General features: G+C 17.2%; 5 protein-coding genes across 5 annotated transcripts; 3 read left to right on the plus strand and 2 right to left on the minus strand.

Annotated features, from left to right (window-relative positions):
* Positions 1–458: 458 nt before the first annotated feature.
* On the minus strand, positions 459–671 carry PF3D7_0201100 (Plasmodium exported protein, unknown function, fragment; the record flags this gene model as incomplete). The annotated part of the gene is made up of 1 exon (XM_001349489.1): positions 459–671. One exon carries the CDS (start codon positions 669–671, stop codon positions 459–461), a length of 213 nt encoding a protein of 70 aa, XP_001349525.1.
* A 2837-nt stretch (positions 672–3508) lies between these two features.
* On the plus strand, positions 3509–4728 carry PF3D7_0201200 (rifin; the record flags this gene model as incomplete). Its single annotated transcript, XM_001349490.2, has 2 exons — positions 3509–3562; positions 3712–4728. The coding sequence occupies 2 exons, from the start codon at positions 3509–3511 to the stop codon at positions 4726–4728; spliced, it is 1071 nt and encodes a 356-aa protein (XP_001349526.2).
* A 2152-nt stretch (positions 4729–6880) lies between these two features.
* Positions 6881–7897, plus strand: PF3D7_0201300 (stevor; the record flags this gene model as incomplete). The annotated part of the gene is made up of 2 exons (XM_001349491.2): positions 6881–6949; positions 7049–7897. 2 exons carry the CDS (start codon positions 6881–6883, stop codon positions 7895–7897), a joined length of 918 nt encoding a protein of 305 aa, XP_001349527.2.
* Positions 7898–9439: 1542 nt separating this feature from the next.
* On the plus strand, positions 9440–10123 carry PF3D7_0201400 (Plasmodium exported protein (hyp10), unknown function; the record flags this gene model as incomplete). The annotated part of the gene is made up of 2 exons (XM_001349492.1): positions 9440–9508; positions 9722–10123. The coding sequence occupies 2 exons, from the start codon at positions 9440–9442 to the stop codon at positions 10121–10123; spliced, it is 471 nt and encodes a 156-aa protein (XP_001349528.1).
* A 3669-nt stretch (positions 10124–13792) lies between these two features.
* Positions 13793–14748, minus strand: PF3D7_0201500 (Plasmodium exported protein (hyp9), unknown function; the record flags this gene model as incomplete). Its single annotated transcript, XM_001349493.1, has 2 exons — positions 13793–14446; positions 14638–14748. The coding sequence occupies 2 exons, from the start codon at positions 14746–14748 to the stop codon at positions 13793–13795; spliced, it is 765 nt and encodes a 254-aa protein (XP_001349529.1).
* Positions 14749–15628: the final 880 nt, after the last annotated feature.

The following is a 15628-nucleotide window of genomic DNA, read 5'->3' on the forward strand; positions in this document are numbered from 1 at the left end:
TATGAGTACAAAAAAAAAAAAAAAAAAAAAAAAATTAATAACTAGAACAAAATGAGTAAGTAAGAACAAAAAAAGAACAAGGAAAATATAAAACATTAAAATATTGCTACAATAGCATGAATCTTATACGTATATATATATATATATTTTTTAAAAACACTTTTTAGCAATATGTGTAATAAATAACCGATGAATGAATTTCATAAATTAATAGATACATTAATACTATTAAAATTTAATTTTGAAATTGTTGAAGAATACTCACGAATAATTATATATTATAATATATTTTATATTTGTGTTATTAGTTATTACTTTATATACGAACTAATATAAAGCATTTAATAAATATATGTTATATTAAGTTTTTATAAAATAGAGTAATACTATACATATATATATATATATATATATATTTTCCCATATAACAGTATAATTGACATTCATATATATTTAGTTTACATATCTAATCTTTGTGTATTTTTTATCCTTTCTGTAAATATTGTCTTATGTTCATTAAATAAATCATTTGGTAATGTATCATAATACTTTATAAAAACATAAATACAATTTATCATTTCATCAATTGATTTTCCATGTTTAACTAATTTATAAAAATTAAGTGTATGTTCAATATCTGTAGATAATAGTGCCACTCCAATATCATGCATTGATGTATACAATGTAGATTATTTAATATTTCAACATATAGGTTTTTTACCCCCTAAAATGGTGATAACATTTATATTTATAAGTAAATAATCTTCTATATAATATGATAAATTCCTTCATCCTTTTTTTCACTTTTATCATATATGATTATACTCTGAAGAAAAAAAAAATATAATTAATATAAAAAGTAAAATGAATGTCGTATTAATATATAATAATTTATGTATTCAAATAAAATACAAAAAATATATACTTAATATACATATGTGTTATTTACAAAAATTGATACTACAAATATTAATATGATTATTATATATTGTTTTATAGAAATAAGTTATATTTTAAATAAAAATTAAAGCGTATCTAATAACCATCACAACTAAATAACTATTATTATGCTATGAATTTCGTTTTACATATTTTATATAATTTTTATTTACATAATACATATATATATGTGCGTTATTATATATATATATATATTACGATAAAATCATAAAAAAATTTAACAAAAAATATTTTAGAAAAATCCATTTATATCTTTTGTGGTTAGTATTATTTATACCTTCCTGTTTTATTTATTCACGTTTTATAAAATTGACGTATTGTTAATAAGTAGTTGTATATTATGAATTATAAAATAATATAATTGCTATAATTATAATAATCATTATCATAATAATTATCATCGTTTTATTATGACAGTTTTACCTTCATATAAAATTTTCAAACGAATTTTCATTTAGACATATTCGAAAAACCTATTATAATATTTTATTGTCTTATTATTTGATACTTGTTACTATACATATATAGATTAATAATTAACTATATCATATCAATAAACATTTATAATATCAATGGTGCTACCACCATGTTAACAATACATGCATCACTATATAAATGATTTCAATGCAATTATAAATTATTTTTAATTGTGATATAAATTTTTTCATATTTTAGTAAAATATATATTCGATAGTTTATAGACAGGCATTTCGATATTTATGTTTCGTTAAAATGGTTATTTTGTTTTTTAATAAAATATATATATAATCTATAATTTATGAAAAGACATTAAAAGGTAAAACTATAAATGATTAGATTTTAAAATAAGTTTACTCTAAATATATGGCACCATTTATCACTGGAAAAATACGGAATTTTTATATACTTAGGTATTTTTTCATTACCATTATTATTATATATATGTAAAATTGACATAAAAGTATAAACTAATTGGACGAAAAATTGTATATATATATATATATATATATTAATATTTATTATTATTATTATTATTATTATTATTATAACAAATACTATAAGTTAGAATTTAGAGTATATATATTTATTTGGTGCTTTATAATTGTTATAGAACTATATATAATCATAATATAATATATTATTATATTAACATTTAATATTATATATATGTAATTATTCCATGCTATATATAAATAAAATTAAAATTAAGATGTGTTAACAAAATTATTCATTTAAAATATGTAAGGATGTTTTGTTTATTATATATAATGTTAAAGAAAGATCCTTTCTTATATAAACCAATATATTTTTTTTTATCATTATTTATAATATATTTTTTACATTATATATTTATATATGTTTTTATTTATATATTTTTTTTTATTATACATACTATAATTATTATAAGAAATAGCTACCATTTTAGAAACAATGTGCGAACTTTATATATTTATTATTAGTAATTGAACATAACAAAAAAATATTTTTTTTTTTATTGTATTTATTATTATATTATATAAAGTGGTATATTTCTTTTCAATATATATATAATAACAATTAATATAATTTTTTAATTTAAATTTATATATCTATATTGTTACAACTAATCCTACAATTATTATATCAATATATTCTAAAATAGTATATTTACCATTTTAATATTTAATATAATACATATATTAACAAAATGGTGCAATAATTTCTATATTGTCAATAGAATATTTGTATAACATATAAAACTAAACAGAACTATACAATAGTATTTTATTATGTTAATACTTTCTTTTTTCTTAAATTTCTTTTTAATATTAAATATAAATATTTTTTTAATAGAATATAATTTTAAAAATATATTTATTTATATATTTATTTATATTTACATAATTTTAGATACATTAGAGAGAAAGGTATAACATGCGATAAATTTTAGAAGAATTACATAAAAATAAAATTATTAAAATGTATTTGTTTTAATTACTATTAAAATGTATATTTTGTTTGTTTTACGTTTAATAACAAATATTATGATATACAATAATACTTATATTATATCAATATTCTTAACATATATGTTGCAATATTAATTTCTTATGCATGTTCTACCAAATTGTATATTATATGTGATATACACCTTCAACAACTATTAGTTTACACATATGTACATATATTACAACAAAAAAAATATAAGTTGTATTGTTACTATATGGCAACGTATTTTTGAAAATATAAAAAAACATTATAATTGTAATTTATCGTATGATATAAAATTAAATTTTATTAAAAATTAAAATTATAAAAAATGTGATATATTTTCTTATATTATTTTTTCATTATTTTTATTTTAATATAATTTTTTTTTTTTTTTTTTGTTTTAAATAAAAAAGCAAACATGGTTCCAGAAAAAAAGTATATTGGTATAATGGGAAAATAATTATTAATTATATTGAATAAATTATAATAATATTTTAGGTTAAATATATTTAATTTATTTACAAAATAAAATAAGTTATTATATATGAATTATTTTTTATAATTTTAAGCGTAAATTATTATAAATATAACAATAAAAATGAAAGTCCATTATATTAATATATTATTGTTTACACTTCCATTAAATATATTGGTAACATTATATCATGTATTAATCAATTATTAATAAATGTATATATATTGTTTTATTATTTATGTAAATATACTATATACATATTTATTACAAATATATATAATCATAAATTATAACTAAACATTACATACATATATACTCTTTTATAGGTAAATGGTCAAGGGCACTATAGTAGCACTAAACATCCTATATCAAGCACAAAATCCTCAAAATACCATAGATCATTATGCGAATGCGAAATATATACGTCCATTTATGATAACGATCCGGAAATGAAAAAAGTAATGCAAGATTTCGATCAACAAACCTCACAACGATTACGCGAATATGACGAACGTTTGATAAAAAACAGACAAAAATGTAAAGATCAATGTGATAAAGATATTCAGAAAATTATTTTAAAAGATAAAATTGAAAAAGAATTAACAAAACAATTGGAGGCATTAGAAGTTGATATAACTACGGAGGATATACCCGCTTGTGTTTGCAAAAAGTCCGTAGAAGACAAAGTGGGGAAAAATTGTTTGAAATGCGGAGGAATATTAGGTGGTGGTATTCCAGGATTGGGGGTTTTAGGAGCTTATGCTGTAAATAGTATGGTACAAGTTGCTATGGATGCTGCTAAGAAAGCGGCTATAGCTGAAGGTGCTGAAGCCGGTATTGCTGAAGGTATTAAGGTAGCCATTCAAGGAGTACCAAAAAAATTCTTATTATACACTTTAAATGGTAAAGAATTACAAGCAGTTATTAATGCAAATAATTTTCAGAATCCTTCTTTTTTTTATGGTGAAATCATGGCGGAATATGTTTCATGGAAAAAATCTGATATGGTTAACTCTTATGGTCTTTTTTCTTTTATTGAAGAAAGCTGTGAAAATAATCCCGATAAGATTATGAAATTCATATTAGCAAACTCAAATGATATTGCAAAAGATGCTGGTAAAGCAGCTACCAAAATGACTACTCAAACTACTGAAGCTCTTACACTGAAGAAGACTGCTGAGGCAACAAGTACATCAGCTATTTTTTCTAATCCTATAGTTATTAGCTTTATTGTACTAGTAATTATAGTTCTTATACTTTTAATTATTTATTTAATTTTACGATATCGAAGAAAAAGGAAAATGAAGAAAAAACTCCAATATTTAAAATTATTAAAAGAATAAATAATAGTGTCCAGCTATTAAAACTAATTTCATGTATTATGTATTTAGTATTTAATATACATTGATCTTCTAATAATAATTTTTATTAAATATTAGATTTTTGTATCTTATTTTCTTATATTTTTTTAATATTATATGATTATTCAATTATTATAATTTTACATATTTTTTTTTTTTACATCATGATATTACATATATAAATATATATATGTTTAATTTTAATATATTAGATAAAACCTTAACTAACTATATAATTATCAATTTTCTCATACGTAATTTTATATAGTGAAATATTCTATATAATATAAATTTTTTTATTATTCATATTATACGAATATATTCTCTACATTACAATTATATATATATATATATATATATATATATATATATATAATAAATATTAATAAAACATAAAAATAATATAAAATGTAAACTGAAAAGGTATTCCTATAATATAAAAATTCTTTTATTTTTATTTTTATTATAATATATAATATATATTTTATTTTAAGATAATGTGCAATATAAAGTAGTATTATTATTTATACTTTTTATTTCACCATCTAATAAAATAAAGGGATATATCATTATTTCACGTTAAATCCTATTAAAATATGATATATGTACATAATTACTAAAAACAGACGACAAGAAAAATATATTGTATATACTGAGCAAAAAATAAATATATCTCGGTATATTTATAATAGAATAATAAATGTTCACATAATTTTTCCTTATGTATAACTTTGAAAACTCCACCGTGTTTTATGAAATAAATATATTTCCTTTAAAATAAATAAATAAATATATATATATATATATATATATATATATTCAAATGTAAATGTTTTTTTCTTTCTTTACTATTCTAATATATATAATTAATATAATAGGAAATCTAAAACAGTATATAAATATTAATAACGTGTAAAATATTAAAAACAAATATATATATAATTTATTTTTTCTATTTATATATATATGATTATAAAGAATTTATTAATATTACTATTATTATTTTTAGTTTTTTCATTGTTTCATTTACATAATAGTAACAATTAATATAAGATTATTTTTGAAAAGTACAATTTTAAGAAAACTTTTATTATAGGGTAATCGTACTATTATTTTTTTATATTTTGTACAAATAATATATGATATTTCGTATTATATAAATACAATAGATAAATATATAATATTTTACAACACATAAATTATAAATAAAATATAATTATATTATTTATATTTATATTTATACACAGCAATATAAAATTCACTATGTCACTGTGTCGTATCTTTGGAAAATCTTTTAAATTGTATTATTGTAATAATAATATATTTCTAATTTTTTTCAAGAATTTTATATTATTATTAACTAATATGTAATTGCTTTAAATATTATATTATGTATATATTTATATGATATTATTTATAAAATATAATAGCATAATTAAATAACATAAAATAATAGATACAATAGAGAGAATTTTCTAACACAGAATAACGCTTAGAAACAAAAATGAAATAAACCAAAAAGAAAAAATATAAATATTAATATACACATAAAAAGGATATTATACCATTCATTTTAAAAGATAATATTATGTTTTATTAATTACAAGGAAATTTATTGTTAGTTCCACAATTATAATTATATTAGAATATATTTTAGGTTATTTATTTGATAAAACTAATAAGGGCTATTATTATATATATGTGAATTAAACCCATAATAACTATTGTTCTACACATTTATTTTTATAGTAACAATCTATAATATATATAAACAAAATTTTATAAAAAATACTTGAACGTTAATTTATCATAATTCCTATATTTATATAAAACAGAATTACTTTAAGAAAAACAAAAAAAAAAAAAAATGACATAAAAAATAATATAAAATAAAAAATATATTTTTTATTTATTTTATATCATATTTCTATTTTTTTAAATATTAGATGAATATTCTCATAAAATAAATTATAAGAATGACGAAACTATAAGGTTATTATATCATGAAAATATAAGAATATTTTCTCTTATCAATTTATTATTTAAATTATATATTTGAAAATAAAATACATAATTTAATATAAATTAAATTAATACAATTTGAAATATAAAATATTATTTTTTTAAATTAAAAATGAAGATGTATTATCTTAAAATGTTATTGTTTACCTTTTTAATAAATACATTAGTGTTACCACATTATGTATGTAAAAAAATACATATATGCTAGAATAACATAAATATATAATAAAATAATTATTGCATTTCCAATGTATATTCATTTATCGTTTTTGTTTTTTAGGAAAATCATAAAAATAACCATTATAATGTAAGCCTCATACAAAACAACACACAAAGAACAACGATAAATTCACGATTATTAGCACAAACACAAAATAAAAATCCACATTATCATAATGACCCAGAACTAAAAGAAATAATTGACAAATTGAACGAGGAAGCAATAAAAAAATACCAACAAACTCATGATCCATATGAACAATTGAAAGATGTAGTAGAAAAAAATGGAACAAAACATGTAGGTGGACATGTTTCTGAACCTATGTCAACGATAGAAAAAGAATTATTGGAAACATATGAAGACGTTTTTGGTGACAAAAATCATGTTATGTTAAAATCGGGTAGGTACCCAAATGATGATGACAAATCAGATGATTCATCTTCATGTGAATGTACTGATGTTAATAATACGAAATTAGAAAAAACAAAAGGAAAAGATAAGTATTTAAAACACTTAAAACACAGATGTATAGGTGGAATATGTTCTTGCTCCGTTGGTAGTGCGTTCCTTACAATTTTAGGTTGTGCATTTGCAAAATCTGCTGCCCTTACTGCCTTTGCTTCTTCAGAAAGCACTAAAACTTGTATATCCTCTGTTGCAATATATAATTTATTTCAGAATTCAACTATGCTTTCAGCTCTTAAAACAGTTGGTGGAACCTGTGCAAATGGTGCTCCTGATATAGCAGGAACTGTTTCAACGCTTGCTAGCGCCGCATTTCCCCCTTATGGTATTGCGGCCTTGGTTCTACTTATATTAGCTGTTGCACTTATAATATTATATATATGGTTGTATAGAAGGAGAAAAAATTCATGGAAACATGAATGCAAGAAACATTTATGTAGATAATATATTTTTAAAAAAATTAAGAATTTTACATCTCCATTGTTTATATATTATATTTTATAATAATTGATTTCTTTACACATGATATACAATTATATAAATTAAAAATTTTATTTCATATCTTTTATCATTCATATATTATAATATTAATCCCTAACTTTTATAAGAGATATTTGTTCTTTTTATGATGATTTTATATAATAAAAGACTTTATTTCAATTTTTTATCTTTTATATTAATAACATTCATATTTTTAAATATGAAATATAAGAATATTTATTTTTTCAATTATTGGTTATAAACGTCTCTTGCTTAATTAAATTTATTTTTGCTTAAAAAAATTTTTACAAGTATATAATTATGAAAAAAAAAAATAATAAAAAATTTTTTATTCATATATTCATAAATTAATATTTTTCAATGATAAATTATAAGAAGTGATAATTGTTTTTTTTTTTTTCATTTTATTATTTCAACAAAATATATTCTACAATATATTTTTTATTACCTTCTTATATATCATATATATAATTTCATATATATATATATATATCACTAAATATATAATATATTTATAATTTATTTTCACGTTTAAAGTAATAAAATGATTTATTGTTATATGATAATATTTTTCTTAATTTATAAGTGAAAAACAAACGTTCATTTTAATTATATAATAATAAAGTAACAATAATTTTAAAAGAATTAAGTTATACATTATGAAAGAAAAATTATATTATTATTATTATAAAATAAAATTCCTTTTAATTTCATTTTAAGTGAAATTATATTTATACACAAACTTTAAATTTATATTTATTACATTTCATTATAATTATGTATAACATTAATGTATATAAACATATTTCTATATATACTTATACATATAATTCTAGATTAGAGAAGAAATATTTTACAATTTAGGTATATAAGGATAATTAGATTTGTGTAAAAAGTAATTTTATCTATCAATGGATAATAAATGCTTTTTTGTAAAATTAAAATCAAACTAAATATATATTTCTTCTTTAAAAGAGGTGCACTATATAATGTGATTATAATTATATTTTTGTTTTTTATAATATCTAGTTACTTAAAATAATTTTTATACAAAAAAACAATGAAAGTTAACTTTTTTACTATTATTCATCTGATATAAAAAGGATATATTAATTATATAAAAATGGAAATATATATATATATAATGAATAAATTAAATCCATGATAATGTTAAAAAAATTATAACATCCTTAATAATATTTTAATTTTCTTATTTTCTAAAAAAAAAAAAAAAAAAAAAAAAAAAAAAACATTTAATTAATATTACAATAATATATAATAAATTATAATGTTATTAAATAAATTTATTTATGTTTGATATTATTCTAATATAACATTTATTAATATATTTAGTTGTTTTCATAATATAAAAAAAAAAGTCATAATTAAATTTTTGTAATAAAAATATTAAACTTATAGTGTAAAATATATATTCCTACACAAAAACAAAATATAAAATTAATATATTAAAATAAAAAAGATAAAATGTCTTGTAATTATATCAAATTATCTTTGTTCTCTATTGTACTATGTATTTTTATAATTACACATAAGGTTAGAAAAAAAAAAAAAAAAATAATAATAATAATAAAATCAATTCAAATAAAATAAAATCAATTCAAATAAAATAAAATCAATTCAAATAAAATAAAATCAATTCAAATAAAATAAAATCAATGTACATATATAATTAATAATATATATATATATATAAATTCAATAATATATATATTTATATATTTATTTATTATTTTCTTTATTTTATAGTTATGTCTTGAAAAAATACCTCATAATAAAAGAAATACGGTTGATATTTTAAATGCAAGACATAAGAGATTACTATCCGAATCAGAAGACGAATATATATTTAAGACACATTCGGGAGAAAATTCATCGACACAACCAATAGATAATAAATCACATGAAAATATTACAGAATATCATAAAACATCATCTTCATTCAGATTAAATGAGGAATATCCACAAAATCATAATTATGAATCAGAACAAATAAAATGGGAAAATGAAAAAAATAATAAATTATTGTTACAGAAATTACGTAAGAAATCACATTACAGAAATATTAAAATAATTTTTATAACAGCTTTATCTATGATGGAATTCCCAGTTCTTCCGATGCTTTATATCAAATATTACATACATAAATAGAAAGAAAAAATGATGAATAGAGATCAAATCTATATATCAGATAAAAATATAGACAGCATTAATGAAAATAAAAAAAAAAAAGAAAAAAAAAAGAAAAAGAAAAACTTATATTATATTCATACAAATAATAATAGATATATCCTCTTCCACTAAGTTTTAAATAATATTTTTAACATATATGTATCGTATACAACAATTCAGAAAAAAATATCCATATAATGTTTATAATGTATATTTAACGACAATTATAAATAATTATATATATATATAGTAGTTATTTATTTATATCATTTTATATATCGTCTTAAATTCCATTTTTATTTATGTTTTAGTTTTATTAAATTCCTATACATTTAAACACAATTATAATGTATATTAGTAAATTGTATTGTCATTAAGATATATAATTTTTTTTATTTTTTATAACTTTAATGCCTATATTAAAATATATCTATTTCTGTTTTTGTGATGTAATCAAATTATATTACTGTAAAATGTACCATATGTTTTTCATATATAATTAAGTATTTTATTTATTTTATTATATACAAATAAAATTAATAATTGTTTCGTTTTCATTATTTTATTTTTCTTTCTTTTTATTTTTTTTAGTAACTGCATTATAATTCTAATAATTCTTACAAATAAATATTTATATATGTATGTGTAAACAAGAAATAAATTATTTAAAAATATAAGAATCAATTATGAATAAATATAACATATCTTAAAGATATATATATAAATATATATATATTTATGTAACAAATCAAAAGAGTTAAGGACAATGTATAATTTAAGTGTGTTGATTTAATATATACTTTATTTGTCTTCATATAATTTTATATAAATTATTAATACATTTTATGATGAATATGTTTTATAAAATATATATTTTAATAAAACATATACATATATATATATAATATTGACCCATAAATTTTAATGAATAATTTTTCATCCATTATGTTTAACTCAAAATTTATTATAAACTCCTAATTAATCTAGCTCTCAATAATTTATGTATAAATTTAAAATATATTGAATTTCATTTTTTAAATCTTATATATATATATATATATATTATATTTTCTTCTTCTTTATTATATTATCATTTGATTAAATCTTGTGATATGTATTACTATTAAATACATATAAATTTTTCTTCAAATAATTAAAATAATATTTTATTATATAAATTTTAAATTAAATAAATTTTATAATATCATATATGTTCATATAAAAATCTGAACCAAACACATATCCCTAAGGACGTAATAAACATATATATTCATGAAATAGACATGTAATATATATTTCATTCAGCTTTCAGAGTAGATACCTCATTTTACATAAAATTATATATATATATATATATATATTCTTTTTTAAAAAATAACCTTTTGTTTAGAAATAAAAATACTTCATGTTAAAATATATCCTTTTAATTATATTAAAATATTATATATAAATAGTATAATATTTGAACAGAAAAATAAAATTTATAATACATATATATTCTAATTTTACAAATTCTTTTATTATGAAGTGGTAGCCATATTTTTAAACAATTCATACAAAGTGTTTAAAATATTAAATAAAAAAAAAAAATATAAAATATAAAGGATATTTTTTTGTATCTCAATTTTTGTGAAAATCCTAACAAATTAATATTTAAACATTATAATAAAGGGGGTTAATCCATATGAAAAAATAAATTTTATGTTTTTCGTAAGAAGTTCTATACCCTTATATGTTGCATTGTAATTAACACAAATAATTACATAAGTGGAACCACAACAAATACATATATAACTAAAACATTCAGTATAATATATCAAAATGCCTCCATAACATATATTATTGATTTTTTCATTTTCATCTTTTTTTTTTTTTATTACTGTCTTCGTTAATTCAACTATAATTAAATAACTTCATTCATTTACACTAACTAATTCATGTGTTACATATATTTTTAACAAATCAGGTTATTCAGATGTTTTCATAAAAACGTTAACTTTATTCATCCTATCACATGTAGGAATTGAACTTGTATAAATTATTTTACATTCATTTTCCTATATCATCAAATCTCCCTTTTTTTTTTTTTTATATCATCATTAAAGCTCAATATAAATTTATTCAAAAATAATAATAAAAAAAAAGTCATATCCTTATATTCTTATAATATTATGGTAAATCTCATACCTAAGAAACAATCTATATAATTTTCCTTATATTTGATATTATTAAAGATTCTATAAAAAAGGGAGGAAATGAATTAGAACAAACTTATATATGTAATTCTTAATATATATATATATATATATATATATATATAATTATGTACATTATATTTGTACATTTTTGTATTTTATTCGATTAAAAACTATTAAGGAATATATCATACATTCTATTAAGAAAATGAACGTGGTAAACTCATTTTTTTATGTATAATTTCATTGTACTTTTGATATTATCATAATCTATCGATTTTTAATTTTATATTCCAAATTACCAACGTTTATTCTATAATTATTAATACAATTTTTATTAAAACATTATAATCATAAAATTTATATTAAAAGATTTATTTTATTCAAAAATAAAAACAAAATAATAAAGTGAATAAATAAATGAATGAATGAATGAATGAATGAATAAATGAATAAATAAATAAATAAATAATATAAAATATACAAATAAATAACATAAATACTAAATATAAATAATATTTCAAAATGAGATCAAAAATATGTGTAGAAACCTTTTCAACACTTTCTACGTAAAAATAGAGAAAAAACAATACAAAAAAAAAAAAAAAAAAAAATATATATGTATATATATATAAACAATTAAAAAATAATAATAATAATTAAACAACAAGATATATAATTTTAACTTTTAATAAACCAAAAAAATGTCTAATTTATATATTTAGTATAATTTCAAATTGTTTTTTCCTTGTTTTATATTATTTGTTATAATAAAAATAATTTAATTTTAAAATAAAGTCCGGAAAATAACTTTTTCCTTTTTTTCATATTTTTTTCTTTCTTTTTTTCCTTCCTTTTTCTAATGGATGTACTTATTATATACATTATATTTTTGAATTCTTCATATGCCTTTCATATTATTTATATATAAAATATTATATTCCCCTTTTTTGTTTTTTCTCTAGTGATATTTCGAGACTAAATAATAATATTATAAGCTATTTATATTAATAGAATTCAATATAATATAATTTATATATATAATTTTTGTATTTATCAAAACCTCATTATATATAACTAAAACAAAAATATGTGCATACTATATTATTAGGTATATCATTGTATATTAATTAATATAAACATATATATATATATATATATATATATATATATTAAAATATTATTATAAATTTTTCCTAAAATTTTGTAAATAATATATATTTCTATATACAATCCTATAGTTTTTCATTCTATATTTTTTTCTTTAATTAATCATTAACTGCTTATTTTTCTTTCTTGCCTTTCAAATAATAATTTTAAACAATGTGTTATAATTATAACCATATATATATATATATATATATATACAATCAAATAATTATTATTATTTTATTTAAAATTATCTTTCATTAATATATTTTTATTTCCATAGTATTAGAATCTATTAAAATATTTAAAATGGTACTTTTGTAAAAAGCAATTTTTTTATAATATTAAAATATTTTCTTGCATATTTTGTACCTTTAACACCCCATATGAAACCTCCAACAATAATGAGAGTTAATATAACAGGAGCACCAGCTATGCATATAGTACCATATCCAACCATCTCTGCAATATATCTTATCCTAGGTTTTCCCTTTCTTTTTTTTTTCTTCTTTTTTATACTTTTTTCATCATTTGTTTCATTGTCTGTTTCATCATTTGTTTCATTGTCTGTTTCATCATTTGTTTCATCCTTTATTTCAACGATTTTTTCAACATTCTTTCCATTAAAATTATTCATAATAAAATCCCATTCATTTAGCAATTCCTTTTTACTTGTTGCATTTACATTAATCAAATCAGGTTTTAAATCAGTTATAAGTTTTATATATACTTCATTCATGTTTTCCCCAAAACATTCAGACTCCTTTCCAATCAATTCAACTTCAGGATGAATCCTCATTGCACATTGTTTTAACTTATCATTATCTATATTTAATTTTAATATATCATAATATTCTCCATCGTAATTTTTATTATATTCAGATAAGCTTCTCAGTTTTATTAAATTGAAAGAATCTTCTGTATGACTTTTTCCATATTTAATTTTACAATTAAAAACCTAAAAAAAAAAAAAAAAATGAAGTAAAATAAAATAAAATAAAAATAAAAAAAAAAAAAAAAAAAAAAAAAAAAAAATTAAATAATAAGTAATAATTTTAAATAAATAAATCACATTATACTATATATTTTAATAATATATATGTATATACATATATTCATTATAATTATAGAATATTTATTTGTTATTACATTGTTATAAAATATTAAAGATATTAAAAGGGAACTACTTAAAATCACTCTTATCCATAATAAACATATGTTCCAATTATGTTTAAAAAAGCAAGACTTTAAACTTCTCATATTTTCATTATCAAACCTTTTAAATGTACATTCGGAGTAAAAAAAAATTTATACAATTACTTATTTTAATTTTTTTAATCTATTGATTTTTTTTTTTTATTATTTTATTTTTCAAGCTCTTTGTTTATATCATAGCATATTTTCTTTTTATGTTTTTTTTCCTTTTTTATAATATATTAAAAATTATGATATTTTTAAAGTAAATATTAAAAAACATGTGGGAAAATACTTTGGAAAATTAAAAAAAAAAAACACAAAATTCTTAAAAATAATATATTTATATTAAAATGATATTTAAATTAATAAATAATATGTATATATATATATATATATTATATGTATATATATGTATATGTATATGTATTTTTTTTTTTTTTTTTTTTTTTTTATTTAAATATATTAATTTTAGCATATATATGGTTATAGAAAAATTTATATAAATCATATATATTACACAAATTATATAAATATTATAACATATTTCTCATATTCATGTTATAATTTTAAATTTATTTTACAAAATTAGTTAATTTGTGTATGGAAATTACTTATCATATATCAGAGAATAACAAATAATAATATATTCATTTTATTGCTTCTTACATTATCTCTATTTTATACTGCTATAATATTAAAACGTTATTTATTAAAAATAATATATGAACGAATATATTATTTAAGCAAATATTCACAAAGTTCATATTATAAAAATAAATATATATATTATAACATTATATATAAAAATTATGAACATACATTATAATTCTATCATAAATTACTCGGGAGTATAATATTTATAATACCAAATACAATTATTCTAATAAATATATTTTGAATTAATATAATTATAATCCATATAGCTAATATTATTTTGTACTAT

The sequence above is a fragment of the Plasmodium falciparum genome (genome assembly GCF_000002765.6).
Source record: "Plasmodium falciparum 3D7 genome assembly, chromosome: 2".
NCBI lineage: Eukaryota > Apicomplexa > Aconoidasida > Haemosporida > Plasmodiidae > Plasmodium > Plasmodium falciparum.